We start from the raw sequence: 22,696 nt of genomic DNA, 5'->3' as shown, positions 1-22,696 counted from the left end.
AGAGATTCTCCATCCCTCTGTGCAAGCACAAATTTGTTGTTTTCCCTAGGAATTTAGCCACTTGATCTGACAAAAGAATGGCTGGACTGGCCAAAATAAGGATGTAGCCACCCTGATGTGCTTTCTCCAGCAGGGACTTGGGTGAATATATGAAAAAAGAGCCAAGGAAAGCCACATACAGAGTGATCTTTTTTCCTCTGGTATTATCACCTTGTTACTGGCAGTGTTCAGCTGGAGATTTTCTTGCATCTGAGATTCTTTTGCCATTGTGTTCAACAAAAAATATCTGATAGTTAGTAGGGCCTACTGATATTATCCTTACCAGTGTCAAGGGGGAGTTCACCCATACTTTCCCCACCTCTCTGCACGTGTAGTCTCAAAGCCCCAGCAGAAAGAACAGCAAATATGGAACTGTGATGGAATTATCAAACAGCTTTGCTGTCTGCAGATGCAATTGAACCAAGTACAAAGCACATTATTTGGGGCATATTGTTAATAAATACATAGAAGTACCAGGACATCAGAGTTGACACATACCTTTCTCACTGAAATTTCCCTGGAATTGTGGGAGAGTTCTGTTTACATGAGCAAATTTTTCCAAGAAGAACCAATTGTGTGTTTGTGTGTCTCTTCCTAGGAGACAGGCTTTAGACAGCACAGGCAAGGGAGGTTGAGTGTGAAATTTATTTACATGTGAAGCCCTGCAACCAAAACACGTGAATAAAAAGTTCCTTTATGCTTGTTTTAGCACATATGCGAGTGTTTTGCATCTGCATTTTTCTTCCTGTGCTTCTGACTGCGCTCCAGAAGATTTCAGTGGGAGGCACAGGAGCACCTTGCTGTCCCTTTCAACTCCACTCCACTCATCCTCTTCCCACTCTTTTGTTCTTCAGCCTTATTATTTGGACTCTTCTGAAGAAGAGGATGGTGACAACCAAAAAGTAAATATTCAGAGAAAGCAGAATTGCTGGGTGAGGCAGCTGAGATCTTCCAGGGCAGTCATCATTCCCAAAAAAACCATTAGTTTCTCCAGAAGAAACACCTCTACATCAGGTGGTTCTTCACCTGATGTATCCACAGTAAATGGGGGCTTATCTCACCCTCACTGCCACCTCAAACAGCAACTTTTTCATAAACACCCTTGAACAGTAGAGATCCAGAGGAAATAACTGTAGCTGATAGTTGTCCCCTGCAGGAGGTTTGGAACTGGATGGTCCTCAATCCATTTTATGATTCTATGATCCCGTGAGCTTTCTGCTGAGGGACTCAGATAACATCTCCCCTAAAGCAGGTAGTCCAGCCCTCACAGGCCAACAGCAAAGGCTGCTGGAAGCCCAGACTGTCCTTGTCACTTGTCTGAGACGTGGCAGTCCCTGCCTTGGCTCAGTAAAGCAGAGACATCCAACTCGGGGGCGTTTCACCAGTGAAACCCAACCCGGCCTTGCTGCTGTAATCACGCAGCGGGGTGGGTTTGATAAAGCAATTTCCCTGATGCCACCAATTCCTGGTGCAATCAGGAGCCTCCAGGAGGGAAGGCTTTTTCCAGCAGCTGGGGATCCCAGCTGCTGTGGGCAGAGCCCCATCCCTGCCTGCAGAGGTGATGTTATGTAAGGAAGAGCCCACCAGAAGCGTGTGCTGAATTCCCCGTGTGGCGTGCATGAATATTAAACACTTTGTGGGATTGGCTGCCTCAAACACCCCATCCATATTTATACCAGGTCGGGGGGGACAGTGGGAATTCTCCAGCATCAATTATTTCTGGAATACCGCAGTCTTTGCATCTCTCTGCATTCCAGGAGGACTAAAGATAGATGATACATCAAAGGGGAAGTGGTTCCTTTCTTTCGCTCCAGGATTGTGGGGTTATGTAATTTAAAGGGAAGATCTGCCTTACAGGTTTTTAAGCATTGTATAATTCCTGAGTATCCTCTTTAATTTTGAAATAGAGATTCATTTCCTTCCTGAATTAAGAATTTTTTAGGAAGATGAAGGAGTTAAAGAACTCTTTACATTTTTGCTTGTTATGCAGCCAGTTGTATTGCAATCCTCTGCCAGCCCCGCCTGCCTTTTAGAAAAATAATCAGAAACCGTTGGTAAGGCTAATGAGATGCTGGGTTTCTGAATGTGAAAAAGTTAGTGCCTTTCTTTCCATGACTCCTCCCAAAAGTGCCTTGTCAGACAGTAGATTTTATTCCAGGGAGAATATGGGACCTTAGGAACCCTGGGAATTTCTGAGGATAACTGGGGAAGCTCGCTGGCCCTCCTCCCAAACAGCAGCGTGGCATTTTGAAAGTGACCCTCCATCTCTCTTGCTTTCTAGGTGTAGTAAAGTAGATCACTGCTCTTTTTTACACTTTTAGGTAGGGTTTATGAGGCCTGCACATTGACTTCTCTTTTGGCACCATGTGAAAGAGCCATCCCAGGGAGCAGGGATGCAGTTCCAGCATGTCCAGAGGTGTCCAGCTTCTCTGCTGCCCTCCATGCTGACCCAGCAGCATTTCCTTCTTCCAGGGTTTATTTGGTGTGGCAAAAACCCTTCCCCTCCTGCTACCCAGGACCACAATGGGGTTCAGATGGCAAATCACATCGCCCCAGGAAGCTTAAAAATCCCTGAGGGTCAGGAAGCAAACGCATCGCGGTTTTTATCAGGATCTGTTATGGCTTCAGGTTTTGGACAGCAATGTAAGAAAAACACTCAATGCTTTTCTCTTAAAATGAGGAGAACACTCCTGTGGGAGATGTGTGCCTGTCACATCCGTGGATAGTTTTCTGCTGGAGGCCAGGTTGTAACCCTTTGATGACCCCTGAGATCATTTTGGAAAGTTGGAATGTGTCTTCTTCCTAGAGGGGATCTCTGCCTTGAGGAGCTGGAGATTTCTTCAGTGGCACAGCAGAGATAAGGAGTTTATCAAGCTTGGTGCCTAACAGCCAGAATGGCCAGCAAGTGTCCAGCCACCTCTTTCTTTGTGGATTCCTGGGTCAGAAAACACTCGTTTGCTGAAAATAAAATCTTCTTCTAAGAATGTGCTAGTCCAAACAAAGGTCTAGCCAGGAGAGGCTTCCAAAGGAAGGGGTAAGGGAGTGAGAGGGAATCACTTAATTGAACAACCAGCTCAGCTGAAATGTAGCATAACCCACACAGAGTCCTTGCTCCATCCTGCTCATCAGGGCACACGAAAATCCCCTAATCCAGCCAAATTCCTTGGATGCTGTTTGTTAGGCCACATCTGTAAGGTGACAAGCCAACATGCCAAGGGGACAGGAGTCCCCTGCTGCAGACAACCTGCAGCCAGCCCCAAATGTAACAAAGCCTGGCCCTTTCCAGGTCTGCTGGGATCATCGTCAGCACCTGAGCTGTGATTTCATAGATGAGAATAAATTTTTGTGATAGGACAAAGGGCGATGGTTTTAAACTGAGGGAGGGTTGATTTAGATGAGATAAAAACCCCAACTTTTTTACAGTGAGGCCTTGGCACAGGTTGCCCAGAGAAGCTGTGGGTGCCCCAGGATCCCTGGAAGTGTCCAAGGCCAGGTTGTTGCAGAGATTGTCCTCCCTGACAGAGGTTCAGAGATTGCCCTCCTTGTGTTGTTATTCCATGTGCTTTTTTCCCATCTGGAAAAACAGAGTGGTACCACGGATATTTTTGTTCTTACTGACTCCTAGGTCAGAGACACAATTGTCAGCATGTGGGGAAGGCAGATATGAATGAGCAATGCTTCAAAACCACCTCTGCTCTTCCTTCCTTTCTTCCAGAGTCTCCTGACATTGGGCCCTCGGTCGTGGTGCACACCACTGTGACCTTTGGAAGCCAGCACCTGGACTCAGACCCTGCAGAGGTGCAGCAGATCATTCTCAGCCACCTGAAGAAGATTGTGCCCTCCCTGCCTAAACCAAGCAGCATCAAGTGCCACAGATGGAGATACTCCCAGGTACTCAGCTGCATTTTCCATCCTCAGTATCCATAACACATTCCAGCACCCAGGGCTGGCCAGCAAAGCCAGGTCATTTTTAGCCATTTCTTAACATCGTGGGCCTGGCTCAGCAGTGAGTTAGGCAGCTCTCCTAGTAAGCAGGGGTAGGAGCAGTGTACAGGAAGGAAGTAAATCCCATGTAATTCGGTGGGATTTTCACTGGTATTTAAAAATCACGACTCAATACATCTCTCTGCATCCAAAAGTACGTGGCATTATTAGCAAAATTCCTACCCTGCCGCAGAAGAGCAGAAGTACAGAGCTACTAATTGTTATTATTTGATTTGGCCCAGCTCAATTTAACAGAATGTTATGCAAAAAGTATTTTAAAGTAAACTACCTAAGGGTAATAATAGCAAAATATGTGTATTTTGCAGTCTTCTTTTAAAAATCCAAGGAAATTGTTGGCGATTTCCTCAAGTATTGGAGTCTATCTCCATGTTTACCCAAAGGCTCTCAAGTTAATTTACATTGGTGAATTTGAATGTGGAGGTTGATGCAAAATATTTACTTTTAAAGCAGTCCCCTAAAAATTTTTCCTTTTTTGAAGTTGCTGTGGATAGCTGTTGTGGAGTCTGCTCGTACCCCTTGATCTGCATCCAGTTTGGGAACCTGGTCTCGTTAGCACAAAGTTTATTTTTCTGCAAGTAAAGTATTGGTGGATTGCAAAAGCAACCTTAGCATGGGTATTAAGGCTTACATAAAACCTATCAAAATTGTGGTGTCTTCTCTAAGTTCCTCTTTATCAGTTCAGGGGGGATTTTTTTGACAAACAGGTGTCACTGCTAAGGTTCCCTGGTTGTGACATCTGGTCTTTTCTCCTGCCTTACCTGCTGAGAGCTGCAGTGCTCACGAGAGCTGTGAGTGGGAGCAGGGAGAAGAGCTGGATCCAGCTCTGGAAAGGGTTCCCAAACCCCATCCAACTCCTGCTTCTGTTGCTGCTGCCAGCCAGAGCTCTGAGTCCAGCAGCTGCTGGTGCCACAGGAGGAATTATCACCAGCCTGTAATTTGGGGGATGAATGTCAATATGTCTTAGGTTGCAGATAAGTCCGTGTAGGTCAGACCCTTTATCTCAATAAAGAGATCTCTAAAGCCACCCTATAAAATAATCACTGCCTAAATGAAATATCTGGGCCACAGCTCCCTCTTTCTCCTAAAGCTCTCTTTACTTTCAATTATAATAAGCTGCTGCCACAGAGGCCAAGGGAACTGATAAGATGGGTGCCTGTTTCCCCTGACTCTTTTAGTTGGGATTTATCCTACTTGTTAATTAAATCCGGCTGTAACATCCTTCACATGGCCAAACACAATCCTGGGATTAAAATGCAGACATTACAATTATCCGTGGCAGATGAGGGATTAGGACTTCCAAAATTCTACTGACACTACTTAGCAGCACAGCTGCAGCTCTGGATCCCTTTGCTCTAATTATGGTGAAGGCACCATTAGCATTCAGAGCCAGCAGCTTCCCAACCCACCGTGTGTCTTTGGCAGAGTCACTTTATATGGAATTACTGAGGCTGGAAAACACCCCCAAGATCATCAGCCTTTGACCAAATATCAGGAGGGGTAGGAGCTGTTTGGTACAGCCAGCATCAAATAAACACTGGGTAGCCCAGAAGAAAGGACACTCAAAAAAGACTTTTTCTGCCAAGTCTTTCTGCATTGTTTGTACTCAGCTTGATCTGTGAGAAAAAATCAGGAATAAATTAAGTACTGACTTAAAATTGGTCTAAGGGAGAAGCTCTCTCTGGATTTGCCATACCTGGATAGACTCCTCTGTTAAGCTGAATAAAGGGTGAGGGGTTACAATTGGTTATTTCAGCTAGTTTCCTCCTTTGGAGAGATGCTAACACCCAGTAGCAGAAAATGCAGCCATCAACATAAATATATAATTGTGGGTGCTTTGCATCTCATCCACACATGGCAGTGGCAGAGAATGGCTCAGCAGTGGCCATTGAGGGTACATCTGAATCAGTGGAAAAATCCCTGGATTTAGCAGGATTCCTTGGTGGAAATCCATGGAATGGTCAAAAGAAAATTGTAAGAGTATCATGCTTTAGCAGTTTGGACAGCAGCAGGAATTTCTGCATGGAAAGGGTGCTCAGGCCTTGGCAGGGGCTGCCCAGGGAGCTTTGCAGTGCCCATCCCTGCAGGTGTGCCAGGAAGGGCTGGAGGTGGCACTCAGTGCTCTGGGCTGGGGACAAGGTGGGCACTGGGCACAGCTGGGACTCCATGGGCTGGCAGGGATTTTCCAGCCTCAGGGATTCTGGGATTTTGTGATCCAGAGAGAGGAGGTTCCCTTCCCTGTGTTGAATCCATTTGCAAGCCCCACTTTGCTGATGTGAGACCACCCTCACACCTTTTTGGATCTCTGCACCAGGGTCAGACAAGTCATATCTGCTGAGAATAAAACAGAACAGGCTGTAAAGTTTCTACATTTCCACACACAATCAAGTTTTACTGTAATTCTTCAACACCCAGAAGCAAGTATTTTACTGTGGTACTTTGATGGTTAATGTTTGGATCTACCTTTTGGGGTAGGAGGCCAGGCTGGACATGGCTTGGAGCAGCCTGAGATAGTGGAAGGTCCCTGCCCATGGCAGGGGTGGGAAGAGATGATTTTTAAGGTCCCTTCCAACCCAAACCATCCTGTGCTTCTGTGATGTGCTTCTCAGGAATTCAGATCTTTCTGCTGTGAAATTCAGGTACTTTCTCTTCCCACTCCCTTTATGTTTTTCATTCTCAGGTTACAAGAGCTGTGCCCAATTGTCCAGGACAGATGATTCTTCACACTCAGCCTCTCCTGATCTGTGGGGGTGATGGATTCACTCGCTCCAACTTTGATGGCTGCATAGAGTCTGCCATGAGCCTTGCAGAGGCTGTGAAGCCTCATTTACAGCAATTTCAAACCCAGGCTGCTAAAATTCCTCTAGATTTGTTATGAATTTTGCTGTGACGGATCGAATTTGAGTTTAACATCAACATCATCTTGCAAAAAACAAATAAAGGAAGATGTATTGGTGCACTGGAATAATTATCGGGATGGAATTAAATTGAATTTGCCAGGATCTGTGCTCAGAGTGGTTACTTTGATTAAAATAAGACTTTCCCTGGCTGTAGGCAGAGGCACAGAGCTCCAGCACTCTTGCCAGGTCTCCTGATACTTTTACAGGCTATGAAAATGATGTCAAGGAGAGGAGCCTGACTTGAAGCAGCACAAAAGTCCATGAAGCTGCAGAGTTTATTCCTTGGAAATGCTTTATTTTCTCCTTGTCCCAGTGACAGGACAAGAGGGAATGGCTTCCCACTTCCAAAGGCAGGGTTGGATGGGATATTGGGAATTAGGAATTGTTCCCTGGCCGGGTGGGCAGGCCCTGGCACAGGGTGCCCAGAGCAGCTGTGGCTGCCCCTGGATCCCTGGCATGCCCAAGGCGAGGCTGGACACTGGGGCTTGGAGCAGCCTGGGACAGTGGGAGGTGTCCCTGCCCATGGCAGAGGTGGAATGGGATGGGCTCAGAAATTACTCAGAAGTTAACCAAGAAATAATTTATTTATTGAAAATTGGATTTTAACTTGCTCTTCCTCTTCAATCATGTCTCACAAGTCTAATACATCTCTACCACAGCACTGAAAATAACAAAATATAGCAGACAGGATTTAAAACATTAGAGGAGTACAATTCAGCCTCTGTTTTTCTTATTTTACCCCTGCATTTCACCCAAATCTGACATCCTCTATCACACCAGCTGGCCACTGTGATTTACTGCTGCCCTTGGCCATTTCTAGTGGAGTATTTTAAGTGGCACTAAGAATTTAAGACTTGTTAATTTTAAAAGTAGGCAGAAAACGATGTGAGGTGTCTTTGGCTCAGTGGTTGTTCTCTGAAGAGCTGTGATGCTCTTTCAGGGGCTTTGTATCAGCAGCAGCCTCTGACACCAGCAGTGACAGACCAGTGCAGATGTCTCTGACTCCTCCTTCCAGCAATCTCTCAGCTTTGGTCACCCTGATGCCTCAAAGTACCCAAATCACAGATTCAGAGATGTTTTTTGAGTCATGAGATTTTCAATGTGGAGCTTTTTTGAATCCCTATGAGTCTCAAATTGCTCTTTCCTCATATCCCAGGATCCCTGAGGCTGGAAAATCCCTGCCAGCCCATGGAGTCCCAGCTGTGCCCAGTGCCCACCTTGTCCCCAGCCCAGAGCACTGAGTGCCACCTCCAGCCCTTCCTGGCACACCTGCAGGGATGGGCACTGCAAAGCTCCCTGGGCAGCCCCTGCCAAGGCCTGAGCGCCCTTTCCATGCAGAAATTCCTCCTGAAAATGCCATGCCAATCTACCAGTTCTGCAGCCCCCTCCAGGTTTAGGTAAAAGCTGCTTGGGGTTTTTTGAAGGTGGAGAGGGAAAGTTGTTGGATGTGTTCCTCTGGGCAGTGGGAATTCTGGGAGCAGGGAGATGTGGAATTCCCACACAGGGCGGGTGACAGGGTGATGTTTCAAAGAGCCCACTGTATCCAGAAGGGTGGCAACAGAAGAGACTTGTCTGGTTGATTTCCTGGGATTTTCCCTGATTTTTGATTAACTGGCAGATCCATCCATTCCAGCTGCTCTCTCCTTGCTCCCAGACAAGGGGGATGGCTGTGTCTGCTCTCATCTGTGCCATGAGCCCAGCCACTGCCTGAAGTGGGACTGGAGCCTTCCAGCTGCCAGACCACGGTGTTCTTGTCTTCCTCATCACAAGGAAAGCCAGGACCATGGGTTCTCAAAGCCTTCCAGCTCCCAGCTGTGGTAACTTCCACCCAGGGAACACCCCCTGGCAGGGCTGGCCCGTGGCACCCTGTGCAGCCACTGCTCTTACAAGGGGATCAGGAATATGGGAGCAAGGCTGCCATGGATGGATGTGCCATCAAAAGCCACATCCACCCAGGGAAAATCCCAGGAAATCAACCAGACAAGTCTCTTCTGTCTCCAGAGACCTGGGCCGTGGTTTTGCGCAAGCATATGAAAATAATTTAAGACATTAATTTAGTTTTGGAGACTTGGGGTTTTTGTGTTGGTTTGGTTTTTTGTTTGTTGGTTGTTTTTTTTTTTTTTAATTATTTTTAAAAGTCAGCTGCAGGTGGGATGTGCTGCCCAGCTGAAAGCACCCCTGTGACCACATTTCCTCTTGTGGAGGGGCAGTGTTGTGCTGGTGCAGCCCCAGACCCAGAGCAGAGGTCGCTGCTGCTGCAGTGGCACCGGCGTGGGGTGTGACACTGCCAGAGGAGCTTCCTCCTTCAGTCAGGGCAAGGAAGAGGAACCTGACCCTGTGCCACCCCCACCGTGTCTGGGTCACCAGCCCCAGCCTGGCACCAAGGGCTCTGTGGCTGCCTGGGCCAGGGCAGCGTTTGCTCAGCTGCAAATCCCAGAGTGACCAGCTCCAAGGGGCTGGGGACAGGCCACCAGGAGGCTGTGCTGGACCCAGGAGCCTGGCTGCTCCCAAGGGAGCACCTTGAGCCCCTGTGCAGAGATTTCCCCTGAGCCAGAGCTGGTTTTGCCTCTAATCCATCCCCTGGCTCAGCTGTGCTGTCCCTAAGCCGCTTTGTGTGGCAGAGCTGGAGCCCTGAAATCCCAGAGCCTTCTGCTGCTGCTGTGCCCTGATCACTGCAGCACCTCCCTGTCGTCCTCCCTGGGATTTGTGCTTCATTCCCACTTTCAGGTGGCACCTCCAGGATCAGCCCCACGGGGCATGGAGCAGCCCCTTTCCCGAGGAGGAGGAGGAAGAGTGACTGGCTTCATTTTCAAGAAGATCCAAGCAAAAATTTCTCCCCTGGAGGTAATTAAATGGAAACAGGGAGAGAGTTGTGGCTTGTTGGAATCCGAAATGCAAGGAGCTCTCAGAACTTTGGGCCTGTAAGGCTAAGCTTAGAATTAAACCCAGGATTTGATCTGAGACCTCAGAAAAGGCTTCCAAACTTAGGTGCTAGAAGGGAGAATGTGGATTTATGGTTTAAAGCATGTTTTTAACATGTTAAGTTAAACAGAAGAAAAGAGTTTTAAAGATATAAAAATACAAGTAGTTATGAAGGTAAACAAGAAGTTTAGAATGCAGTACTGTAGGTTTGTGTGTCATAACATGATTGGCTAAGAAAGCTTACACTGTAACATGAGTCTATAAGACAAAATATTTAAAGATTAAGTAAAAAACATAAATATCCTTGTTTTATTAGTCAATAAATCCTTAAGAAGTCTTGTAACTAGGGGTCTTGTGACCTTCTAAACCATGCAATAAAGATGTGAGCCACACTCACCCTTCCTACCCATGTAAAAGATAAAAAAAAAAAACAAAAAACCACACCATCAAAACCAATTTAGAAAAAAAGATCATTCAAAAATCCCCATAATGGCTCAACCCCAGTGCAGAAATTTCGTGTTGGGTGAAGGGGGTGCAGGGCAGGTTTGCTGTCATCTTGGTGGCTGTGGTGATGAAACCCCTGGAGACTCTTGGGAAGCCTGGTGCTTGTTCTTTCCCAATTTTCATCCCATGGGAAAACCCATCGGGGTGTTTGTGGCTGTCCCCCTCATCCCCGAAGATCCGGGGAAGGGTTTTTAGTGCCGAGGGCTCGCAGCCAGCCCCGCTGTGGGAAAGCGAGCCCGTTCCGCCGCGCTCTGCCAGCCGCCCGCCGCGCCGGTCACGGGGACTCTGCGGTCAGCCACAGCTCGGTGTGACATTATCTGCCGTGCACAGGGTGCAGCCCAGCCCGGGCACCTCCTCCCTCACCTGTGCCGGCCCGACATCCTTCCTTTCTCAGCGCTATCAGCCGCTTGCATCTCCCCTGCGCCGGGGATGCTGCGGGCGCTGCGGGGATGCGAGCGCCCCGGGCAAGGGTGGGACCGTCCTGTTGCAGCCTAAATTTGGGGGGAAATTATTTTAAAAAAACGTAAAAACGTGGTGGGCAGTCAGAGCTGGAATATAGGTCAGCCTCTGTCCCCAGAGTGCAGGGAAATGGAGAGGAGAGGATCGGCCGCTCTCCTTGGCTGTCGGATTATATTCTTCTCTGACCCAGAGGCATTTATTCTTTTATTTTTATTCTATTCTTCTATTAAACTTTTATTCTATTTTTAGTTTTATTTTTTATTCTATTAAACTTTCATTCTATTTTCAGTTTTATGAGAAAAGTGGGATGATACAGATGTTGTAATTCACACTATTCCAATCAGAAACTATTTCTTAATTACAATCCACTATAAGTGTTTCTTAGCCTGTCACTATGCTGCAAATACCTTAAAACAAACAATCTAAAATTACTTCTCGTAAATCCTACTAAAATGTATCTTTCATAATTCTATTTCTCTAAAGTGTCTAATCTTATTTATAGAACTGTCTTTTAAAACTTGTTTCTAGTTCTATTCTTCTCTTAACAATATCTGTCTTATTCTATACTATTTCTAAGTTAACATTTCTTATCTTAAAGTTTAGATACAAATACACACTATATGAGCCTTCTGTTAAGTTTTAAAGAATTTGTATAAATCCATTTCCCACACTTTTCCACCTTCTCCAGGCTGAGCACCGCGAATTTAGCCAGGCACGGCCGCCGTTCCCGTTTGCAGCAAACCATTTACACATTCCCCGGCACGGGAGGGATGCAGCCTCGGGAACACGCCGGGACAAAGGGATTTTTGTTCTCGAGCTGCTCCCAGATGTGATGCTGCAATAGCCACGGGCTGTGCGCGGGTGTTGCTCTGCCCAGGGGGAGCTGGAGCGAGTCTGGTCCAAATCAGATCATCAGCACCCCTCATCCCGTCATCTGGGGTTTGCTGCCTCCCTCAGCACACCTGTGCAGTGCAAATCCCACTTTCCTGGGATTCAAAAGGCAGTCCTGGGCTGCAAGCACAGCAGGGAGCAAGTGTGAATAATCCCTGTCATGCATCTCAGCTCCTGCCGGCCCCCTCAAAGGATTTTTGAGCAGCTCTGGGTTGAGGAGAAACCCAGGGCTTCTGCCCCAAACGTGGCTGGAGATGGTTCCTGGCTGTTTCTCCAGGGCTCATCTCAATTCCACTCCCTGCATCGTGTGCTGGAAGTGGGAAGTGAAACAGTAAATGGAAGGGACCCATCTGCTCATGGTCCTGGTCCTTGACTGACCCTTTATCAACCTCCTCTCTGGGTGGATTTCATTTAGGTGTCCTGGGCTTTTCCCTTAGACCTTAACTCACAGGTGGGATTGCTGCTGAGAGAGCAGCTCAGCTCCAGAGAGAGGAATTTGGTCGTGCAGGCAGAATTGCAGGAACATGCAATTGCAGGCTCATGCCCCAGCCACACGGTCAAGAGATCCTTGGCCAAGGAGGGGACATGATTTGCAGGAGTGTGTTTTTCTTTGCTCAAATCTGCCTAAAAATAGGTGAATTTTTCTTTTGTGGAACTTGTCTTCTTTTGTCCTTCTTGTCTACAAGTATTATTTTTTAACTTGGTCAGTAAGAGAACGATTTTTTTTTGTATGGATAATTTAAAAAAAAATTTTTTTTTTTGGTTCTGATTTTCCCTGGAGGTCATAAGTGGAGATGAAAATCCAGAGCCATATTTACTGAGGCAGTGTACACACAGAGGGCTTCATGTGGGGGTGCTCAGCCTGGCCTGGGTCCAGGTAGTCATTTTGAGAGGAATTAGATATCCAACTCCTAAACTAGTGAGAAAAACAGAGCTGGGACACCGTGAGGCAGATTTTCTGCCTGCATCTGTGAGCACAAGGTGCTAAAGAAATCCCTGCTTCCAGGGAGCGGCCAGAGGGTTAATTTTGGCTCCCTCTGCCTCACTTTATTCTTTGAATAATGAAATTAGTTGTTCCAGAGTCTTTTGAAGGGCTGAGCTGAGCCTTCTTGCAGAACAATACACGCTGTGCTCTCGATGTGAGTGCCCTTATGGTGAACTTTGAGCTACACATCTGCTATAAAGAAGTAACTCTTATTCCCAGTTGGCCATGGCTAGGAAAGGATTCTGGCTCCATCCACGCCTCGGCACAGCTCTGTTTGCTCCATGCGAGCCTGGCCTGGGAGCACAGGGGTAGGAACCATTTGGAAACCTCGTTAGAACTCCCTGGCATGTTCAGTGCTTTCCCCAGGCCAGGAGAGCTGGAGATGAGCCCTGCAGGAGCTGAGCACGCGACTGAGCTCCAGCCCAACCCCAGCAAAGCCCCTTAAACCCGGCATTAACTTCCCAGCTGAGCCAGGAGGCTGCACCAGCAATTCCCTCGGGGTGCTTTTGGTTGGTGATTAGAGAATCCCAGGATCCCTGAGGCTGGAAAATCCCTGCCAGCCCATGGAGTCCCAGCTGTGCCCAGTGCCCACCTTGTCCCCAGCCCAGAGCACTGAGTGCCACCTCCAGCCCTTCCTGGGACACCTGCAGGGATGGGCACTGCAAAGCTCCCTGGGCAGCCCCTGCCAAGGCCTGAGCCCCCTTTCCATGCAGCCACAAGGTGTGGTGGCATCTCCCTGGAGACCCTAGCTCTCAAATGGACATGCCATTTGTTAGTTATTGTGGGCAGCACTGATGGTATCAGTGAAAACCACCAGTGGCAAAATAAGTGGCGAGCTGTGGGTGTCACAGTGTCACCTTTAGCATCACCAGGTGTCTGTGTGGGATGATTCATGCAGTCACAGTCACTTGGTCACACGAGATGTTAGATCAGATGGTTTCTCACACCATCTCGTAGAGTTCAACATGAAAAAAGACAAACTCTGTTGCTTTTTCCTCCTTTGCTTTTAGGGTTGCTCTTGGCTGTGGGTCAGGATTGTCTCATTTGAAATGATTTTCCACTTAAAAGCCTCACTTTTGGCCCTCATCCTCTCAGCTCCTTTTCTTCATGCTGGTGGCACCTCCATCCTACATCAACATCCCTCTACACCTGCAGTGGGAGGTGCTGTGGCCAAAAACGAGGTTTTCTCTCCAAAACCAGCCCTTGACCACAGGCTCTTTATCCAGGCCCCTAAATCTGAACTTGTTGAGTGGAAGTCACAGTGAAGAGCACAGAAACACAGATTTGGGGCAGTTCAGTCCTCTGGAATTGGGGACTGTTATATTTCCCTCACATGCTGCAAGAGGAGCAGCTTGGGTTCATCCCAGGATGCTGAGAAATGGTAAAACCAGGATTTCATGCAGTGCTTGATTCATTCCTGTGTCTTTTTCCCTAATGGGACTGACTGCAGCTTGAAGCAGCAGGACTTGACAGGCCTTTTGTCCCTGCCCTGAGGAACCCACGGAACTCAGTAATTCCCTCTTCACCACACGGTGAGAAAACCGCTTCATAATCTTCTTTTCCAAAGCAATTATAGGCCAAGCATCTTGATCCTTTCCTTTTCAGCCTGGATCATGGTGGAGATGCTGGACATGGCTGCAGGATCCTGGCCCTGGGATGGCCAGGAGCGTGCACCCTGTGCTCTGCAAGGATCAGACCCATGCCCAAATCAGAATCCTGCTGCAGCACCTGCCTTTGAAGGGCAGGATCTGAAGGGGCTCCAGGAGCTGAGCTGCTCCAGTGTGAGCAAAGCAACCCAATGGGGTCTTTTTCCCTGGTGGAAAAACCACTGGAGGTGGCTGCCGCGGAAAAGCAGAGTTATTGCCAAACACGGAAACGTTTCCCGATCTGTTTACTAATATTTGGTGCTCCTTTCTGGATGGTGTTCAAACCCAAATCCAACCACCCGCGTCAGCAACTTCCTGCCCTCCTCCCCACCTCGGCCCCTGCACCCGGGGGAGCAGCAGGGATGGGAAGGGCTGGTGAGAGGCGAGGAGGGAATTTGGGTTGTTTCCATCTCCCAGGATCTGTCCCAGGGGTGCTGGCGCCAGGAGGGGCTCGGGGACAGCCCAGAGGCCTTTGTTGCATGCCATGGTGGCCGTGGCAGGAGGGCAGGGACAGGCCCGGCCTGCCCAGCCCCTCGGGCAGCCCGAGCCCCGTGCCAGGCCGGTTCCTAATGGCAAATAAATAGGATCTCACAATTGTGTCTTTATGATGGGGATGTTTACAGCTGTCCCAGGCTGTGGGGGAGGGATGGGAGGGACGGCGGGTTCGCAGCTCCCGAAAGGTCAGCGCGGCTCGTGGGGCTACCGTAACCCTCCGAGTACAGCAGGCCAGCCATCCCCAGCCCAGCCTGGACAGCATTCCACGTGCCTCCTGGTCTCTGCCGAGGGCAGCAGCTGTGCTAAAACCAGGGTTTTTTACCTTCTACTTTCACTGCAGGTTTGCCTGTATTTGAGGTTTCAGTGTTTTCCGATCTGGCTATGAAGCAGTGGGATCTGGCGTTTTACTTCCATGCTCGGCTTGAATAATGAAATTGCAGATGAAGAGAATGGTTTGGGTTGAAAGGGAACTTAAAGACCATCCAGTTCTTCCCCCTGCCATGGCAGGGACCCCTTCCACTGTTCCCAGGCTGCTCCCAACCCCAAAACCCAACCTGGCCTTGGGCACTGCCAGGGATCCAGGGGCAGCCACAGCTGCTCTGGGAATCTGTGTTAAGTCCTGCCCACCCTGCCAGGGAACAATTCCTTCCCAATATCCTATCCATCCCTGCATTTGGAAGCCATTCCCCTGTCCTGGCACTCCTGTCCCTGATGCAGGATCCCTCTCCAGCCTCCCTGTGTCCCTTCAGACCCTGGAAGGAGCTGTGAAGTCTCCACACACCCTTCTCACAGCCCCAGCTCTGCTAGCCTGGCTCCACAGGGGAGGTGCTCCAGCTCCTTCAGCAGCTTGGTGCCTTCTCTGGACCTGCTCCAACAGTTCCACATCCTTCTGGGAACACCAGAACTGTGCACAGGATCTTCCCTGCCCAGTCACGCTCCTCAAGAGCTGCTGGCTCTGAAAACCCATCCTGAGCGCTGGTCAGGAGGGCAGACACCCTTCCCAAGCTCACTTCAGCTCAAGTCCACACCACTGGGCAGATCCATCCTAATCCAACCTGTCCCTGCCTGCAAGATGAGCAAAGAGCAGCATTTTGCCAGGGACACTCGTTGCTCCACAGGTATCAATTCTTCCAGGGCAGCTCCCAGTTTCGATGGCTTCAGGTCTCTGTTTAATAACTTAAAGCTCACTGTGCTCATCTCATGGTCTTATTTATTTGTGGCAGAAATCAGCTCTGAGTCCCCACAGAAATTGTTTACTTTGCTGTTGTCAATAGAAACTAAAGGTCAAAGAATCCAAGCTGAGCCCTCGGTTCTAACTCAGTATCTGTTTATAGTTTTGCTGATGAGTATTAATAAAAATATTTGTTTGGCCAAGGCGGCTTCATGGCTGAAACAAAGGTGGCCATGTAGTTGAGAAGTGGGGGGAAATAAGCCAAAGCCTCCCCTCAGCAGAAAGCACAGGCTGAGGGAGAATTCACAATTTCAGTCACCTCTTAAATCTATCTACACTGATCAAGGTGGGTGATTTTCCCTACAGCTGCATCCCAGCCAGGCTGAGGCACCACAGTCCTCACAGCAGTATCTGTGATCCCTCCAGCTTCTTGGGCAACTCTTTACACCCTTAAAAACACATCTGTGCAGGGTCCATTGTAGCTTTTTAATTGGAGAAGGGCAAAGGAATACACTTGGGGACTTTGAAAATAGCCCTATCTGGAACAACAAACAATTTTCTCTGGCTTCCAAACTTTGCATTTACAAGAGTTTTGGATATATGGCTTAAGCAAGGCTTGGGTTTTTTTTCTCTTTTGTTCTTGTGTGTCAGATTTAGTTTCCTTGGGGGAGAAATTGAGGGAGGGGAGGGAAAAGCATCTATGGAGTCACAAGAGCCCTCTCACTCCACCTTGCTCCATCTCTGCCAGACCACGCCCAGGCCCCCAAACAGCCTGCACCAAAGCCTTTTCCTTCCTTGTGTGAGCTGGATTAGAAAAGACAGGCTCTGGGATTTTGGAAGTGGATTTGGGGGTAATGGTTAAGAGCTCTGTGTCATCCATAATTGAAGCCCACTTGTCCCTTCCCAGTGAAGAACTGAGATTGTTTTGTTGAGGCTCAATCAATGCCAGCCACCCAGTCTGAAACAAGGACTCACTGGAATGAAACCTGCCTCAAACTTTGGGGGAAAAAATGAGCGTTTTTAAGTTACCTGCTCAGAACCTCTTTGGGTTCAAAGGGTGCAAAACTTCAGTAGCATCACACGACCTGCTCCGTTAGCACGGGGCTGTGAGTAATTCCGAAACCCTCACCTCTGAGGTGGAGCCAAGTGACACAAAGTGAATCACCCACAAGCCCAGGACCCTTTTCTGCTGGCAAAAGAAACTGAGAACACGTTGCAAGTGGCACAGGTTTCTCTGCTTATTCAGCAGTTTGGTTGACTTGGCTTTTATCCTGCCAATATTGCTCTGTGGTCGGATCCTGAGGCAGCCTGTAAGTAGTTCTTTGACTCAGAAAGCTGGTGGCACAGGTGTTCTGAAACAGAATGGTTTGGGGGAGTTGAGTTTTTCCATCCCTCAGTCTCTGAGCTCTGGGCTTCATCATCAGGTCCTCAGCTTGAATGAGGATGTAAAGCAGAAATCACTTGCTCATCACATCCGTCCTCACAAGGGAAGGTCTCTTTGATTTCCTGTCTCAGGAGAGCGTGACAATGTCTGCATTGTTGCAAATCCCCTGAGGCCAGTACCCCGCCTTGAACTCTGCCCAAAAACCCAGGGAGAGGTGTAGGAACAAGGAAAACATGCAGGGAAATTTCACCTGGGGGCTCTCTCAGCTTCTGATACTTTGATGCTCAGTGATTTTATGAAGTTGGTCCTTTTGGGAGCCACCGGCACCTTGCTCATTCATTAACTCATTCATCAACCTTTTAAACTCACAAAAACTCCTTACATCCCCAAAACCAGGGGAAATATGTGTCCTGAGTGCAGCACCCTTCTCCTGCCCAACCTGAACCTGTCTCCAGCTGAAGCTGGTGCCATCTGCCACACTCTAATTTCTTACAGCAGGACCTGTCACAGGCAACCTGGCTTAAATAGCTCCTCCCACAGAAGCCATTCCAGTTCTTCCATCCTTCCCCAAGCTTTCCCAGCTCTGTTACTTCCCTTCTGAGCTGAGGAGACTAAAACTGCTCCCAGGACATGGTGGATTTGTGCTGCAGCATCGTGGTGCTCTCCCTTCCTCTACGGTGAGGTAATTCCTCACAGCATTTTGGCTTTTTTTTTTGGATGGTCCTGAGCAATGGACTAGTTCTTTCCAGAGACCATCTCTCTTGGTTTGAAAGATAGGTGTCTGCTAATGAAGAGAGGAGCCTCTCCTGAAATGCAAAATGTAAAGCCCTCCCTCCAAATTATTATAATTTTGAAATTAAGGGGCTCTCAGGCAAACATATGGGAGTAGGAATAACAGTTCTTTACTAGGAAAATTAAAAATACAAATCCAATACATCCAGTACAAAAAGATAAACAGAGTCAGAGCAGGAGCTGACCCCTGTGTGTCAGGGTGGTGGCACAGTCCCATCCCATGGGGGCTCAGCCCTCCTGCAGTGCCAGCTGTGGTTCTGCTGGAGCAGGGACCCTGTACAAGGCTGCAGTTTTCCTCTGGAGCTCCAGGGCTGCTGGAGATGGGCCTGGTGTTCCTCTGGGAATGCAGGGCAGGAGAAAGCTGCTCCTCTGGGAATGCAGTGGGCAAAGGCTGCTGTGCTGTTCTAGGCTCAGATTGTATCCAGGTAGGAATGCTTGGCTCCTCCCCTGGGCAGAGTATCCCCCCGTGGGATGATGGAATTTTCTCAGCCATGCAAGGACACTCACTGGCCATGAACAGAAGAGAATTAATGATTGATGGCCCATTAACAAAAGATATTTCCTGGAGGGAGGGTTGGTTGTAGAAGAGATAAAGGAAACTGCCCAAAGAACAGAAGAGAGCTGCCCCAACTCTGACAGATGGCAGTAAAATGCACACCCCCAGCCACATCTTGCAAGCTAAGACACCATCCATCAGAATGTGAGGATGTCATTCTGGAGTGCTGATAGCAGTCAGAGCCCATCACCTCACTGCTGGCGTTTGGGTTATTTTCCCTTTGTGAGTCACTTTGCACCCAGTTAACAAATGGATTATTTCATATTGTCCCTCAACTCAATCCTGCACATCCCTTTTTCTCCAGGTAGCCAAGGAATGGGCTGAAAAGCCTGGATTTCAATAATGTTGGGGTTCCCCTGCTGCAGCTTCTGCTGGTGAATCTGAGGCTCTGGCTGTGCCCTTCTGAGCAGAGTCCAGACCCCAAATCCCTCTAGAATTACCTACATCCCCACTGAGCTCCATCCACACTGGCACCACGGCCTCCTGGTGTCCCCAGGGCATGGCAGGGACACACCTGGAAATGGGGATGGAAATGGGGATGGTGGCACCTGCAGCTGTGTTTTGAACATTGCTTAAGTCCTGAGGAATGAGCCTGGAGCTCCAAAAATCGGCATTGACAAGGAAATCACATGGCTGTGCCTCACACAGGGGCAACGGGCCAGGGGCTTGCCCTGGTTAATGAGCTAAAATGCAAATAAAGTAAATATCCTCATTTGTGCAGGATTCATCCAAATATCCTGCAATTTTGCAGGATTCCTTCTGTTTTACATCAGGGACAGTTTGGTCTCTGCCCCTCAGAGGGCTATAAACCTGTTAAGGCTAAAATAACAGAGGGAACATCAATCCATCGAGATGAGGATTCTGTATTTTATTTTATAGACAGTGTTGTGTCCTTATATCCAATCTTGGACAGGGGGTTTAACCACCCTATTCCTGTGCTCTTCTAGGAGCCTGCCTGGGAAGAAGTTGGAATTCAGCAGCTGGAAATTGAAATCCCAGCACCTTTTCCTGTATTAGCCACTGCTCTGTGCTCAAGGAGAGGTGTTTTTGCAGGGACACTTTGGAAAACCCCAGAAAAAGCAGATTCTTTTCTCACCCACAGTTACACAGGATATTTCCTTACATAAAATATCTGCTAAACACCTGCTCAGCTTGAGCTCTGCTCAACATTTTTGAGATCCCAGGAGGGCCTGACATCTCCAGTGGCATCATCAGAGATTCTCCTGCCCCCTTTGGCAGGCCCCATGGATGTGAATTTGGCACTGGGAATTAAGTTCTTGGTGGAGAGACCAGCCCCAGGAAGGAGAGAGGGAAGCAAATGGAAATTATCAACTCTCTTGTGCCATCCTTTGCCTGGGCTGGTTTCCACCTGGGTCTCCACGGACACAAACTGAAGTTCTCACTGCAATGCACTGAGCAGCAGGAGGGCAGCTGATAGCCCAAATCTGGGGGGTGCTGTTTTTGTCCCTTGGAGAAAATTTCTAGAGGATTTGCAAAGGGGAAACAATAATGGAATCCCAGAATGGTTTGGGTGGGAAGGGAACTTAAAGATCATCCAGTGCCACCCCTGCCATGGGCAGGGACACCTTCCACTGTCCCAGGCTGCTCCAAGCCCTGTCCAGCCTGGCCTTGGGCACTGCCAGGGATCCAGGGGCAGCCACAGCTGCTCTGGGCACCCTGTGCCAGGACCTGCCCTCCCTGCCAGGGAACAATTCCTTCCCAAAATCCCATCCATCCCTGCCCTCTGCCAGTGGGAAGCCATTCCCTATCGTCCTGCCTCTCCCAGCCTTTGTAAAGAGTCTCTCTCCATCTTTCCCTTCAGGCCACAATTTGGTCACCCCAAAGCTTCTCCTCTCCAGGTGAACAGCCCCAGCTGTGTCCAGGGCTGCTCCAGCTGCTCATCCCCTGGGTTGGTCTGGGAGTTGCCCTGACCCAGGGGCAGCACCAGCACTTGAGACCTCATGAAACATCCTCTGTTTTAATCCCTGGCAGGGCAGTGTTACTCCCACTGCAGCCCAAAGGAAAGGATTCACTCAGAAATCAGTAATTTTACTTCCACTGTGCCATTATTCTGACATTCCACCAGCTGAGGGTTCCTCAGCAGGTCTGGGGGTGCTCTGCCGCCTGTGGCTGGGATTGAGAGGAGCAGAACCTCCCCTCCTCCTCCCTGTGAAAACTCCCTCATGAGACTGATTATCAAAATCAAAGTCATGACACAAATGTGTTTGAGAAAGCCTTTCAAGTGATGGGGTGGGGGAAAGCAACAATCAGGGCTTGCTAGATCAGCAGGCTCTGACCTTGCCTGCAAGGTGAGTGGGCCACAGAGAGGAACCAGGTCTGTAGCACAGCTCTGAGCAGAAAACTGCTCCACTTTTAGGCGAGAAGAATGACTCTGCAAAACTGAACCAACGAGCAATGGAAACTAAACTTCAGCTTTTTGGGTTCCCACACTTCATAAAATGTAGCTGGGGAGGGTAATGGTTTGTGAGAATGAAGAAATGCTTCCCATCAGTTTCTGCTTGCCATGGAGGATTTTCAATATCAGTTGTTGAAACACACCCTCAAGGGCAGGTGCAGCTTGCCCAGGAGCCTGAGGGGTTGGAGGAGATCTGCACCCAGATGTTCCCTGCCCCTGCAGAAGCTGATAGCATTTTGCAGCCTGGCACCATCAGCCAAGGGAGGTTTTTTATAATTTATAGGTGGATCTTAGAGTTTGGACCACCAGTTTGCTCTGCAGTCTGTACCTGTTTCCTTCACCTGGGTTTTCTTCAGCTGATGCTTAAAGAGGACTCTGACTCTAAATCAATGGATTTATGGCCATGGAGTCTTCCTGACTGGATTTTTTTATCTTCCCTGTATCCTCTTTATCCTGTGCTCTGAGGCATTCACATGATCAGGACAGGCAGGTGGAACAGTGTCTACACTCATTCTCTATTAGGTAATTTTTAATTAAAAGCCATTTGTTTTGGGTGTTTCCAGAGTAGAAACCTTGTAGACCTACCTTGACTTATAATGGGATAATACTCAACAATTCAGCAACCCAGATAAGCAGTGTGATAAAGAAAATATCATGATAAATAAAATAACAAAAAATCATTGAATTAAAAAAGAAGAAATAAAAATATAATGATAAATGGAAATATAATGATAAATAAAATATTATAAAAAATAAACTAATGGATATTCTGAGACATGGCAAAGGTTGGCAACCCTCAGATCACAGGATCAAGACAACCTCAGTTTGTGCCATAAATCTCCATCCCTGGCTGGAACTGGGCCTGATTTTGGAAATCAAGTGTCCTTCCCCAGAGAGTGGTCTGGGTTTATTCTTCTATCAAACACTTTTAATAAAAAAAACCCCAAAACTGAGTCTTTTTTCTCTCTTACAGGATCCATGAATACCTTATATGGCCAATAAACAGAGATTCTTCCTGACCATAAACACCATCTATAATTTTTGCTTGTTGTAGCTGTGTCCAGATGCTGGCATCTGTCACACATCTCTTGTGCCCCTGGAAATCAGGCACTCTCCTCTTCCCAGCCTCTCTGAGAACCTCAGCACCCTGACTCACCCTGAAGGTGAGGAGGGGAAAAAAAGGAATGGGAAGAACACAAAGCAACTGCTCGTAGCATTTTATTTCTCCTGGATCTAGTGAAAGGGAAAGAGAACTTTGAGACTGAAGACAATAGAGATCTAATAGTGGTGCTGAAGTGTTATTTCTCCTTGTATTTTTCTGTTCCTCCTTTTCAGCAAGCAGGAGTCTGTGGTTTTGGTTCAAACCACTGTTGGGAGGAGCTCTGAAAGCCAACAACTGAGGGTAGAAATAAAAACCAGAGGTGAAGGTTTCTTTGGAAACCAAAGAAATCTCTCTAGATTTCAGATCTCAAAAATTTGCCAGAGCTCAAAGCACAAGAGGCAGGTTGTTTTCTGCAAGGCTGTGTCACAAATA

General features: G+C 48.2%; 1 protein-coding gene across 6 annotated transcripts in view; it reads left to right on the top strand.

Moving 5' to 3' along the window:
* RNLS (renalase, FAD dependent amine oxidase) overlaps positions 1–22,159 on the top strand; it is a 67,465-nt gene extending 45,306 nt beyond the window's left edge. Inside the window, exons 6-8 of one of the 6 annotated variants that reach the window (XM_039703712.1) lie at positions 3,755–3,930; positions 9,669–9,785; positions 22,136–22,159. In XM_039703712.1, the coding sequence (XP_039559646.1) occupies positions 3,755–3,930; positions 9,669–9,785; positions 22,136–22,144 (302 nt within the window). In that variant the 3' untranslated portion in view covers positions 22,145–22,159. Of the gene's footprint in view, positions 1–3,754; positions 3,931–4,522; positions 6,035–6,721; positions 7,044–9,668; positions 9,786–19,693; positions 20,265–21,445; positions 22,021–22,135 lie in introns of those variants that run through there. The other 5 variants (XM_039703710.1, XM_039703713.1, XM_039703709.1 and 2 more) reach the window with 5 other exon arrangements.
* Positions 22,160–22,696: the final 537 nt, after the last annotated feature.

The sequence above is a fragment of the Passer montanus genome, unplaced genomic scaffold, assembly GCF_014805655.1.
Source record: "Passer montanus isolate IOZ18808 unplaced genomic scaffold, ASM1480565v1 scaffold167, whole genome shotgun sequence".
NCBI lineage: Eukaryota > Metazoa > Chordata > Aves > Passeriformes > Passeridae > Passer > Passer montanus.
The sequence above is the reverse complement of the archived record's forward strand: the minus strand, read 5'-3'. Positions and strand labels throughout refer to the sequence as shown.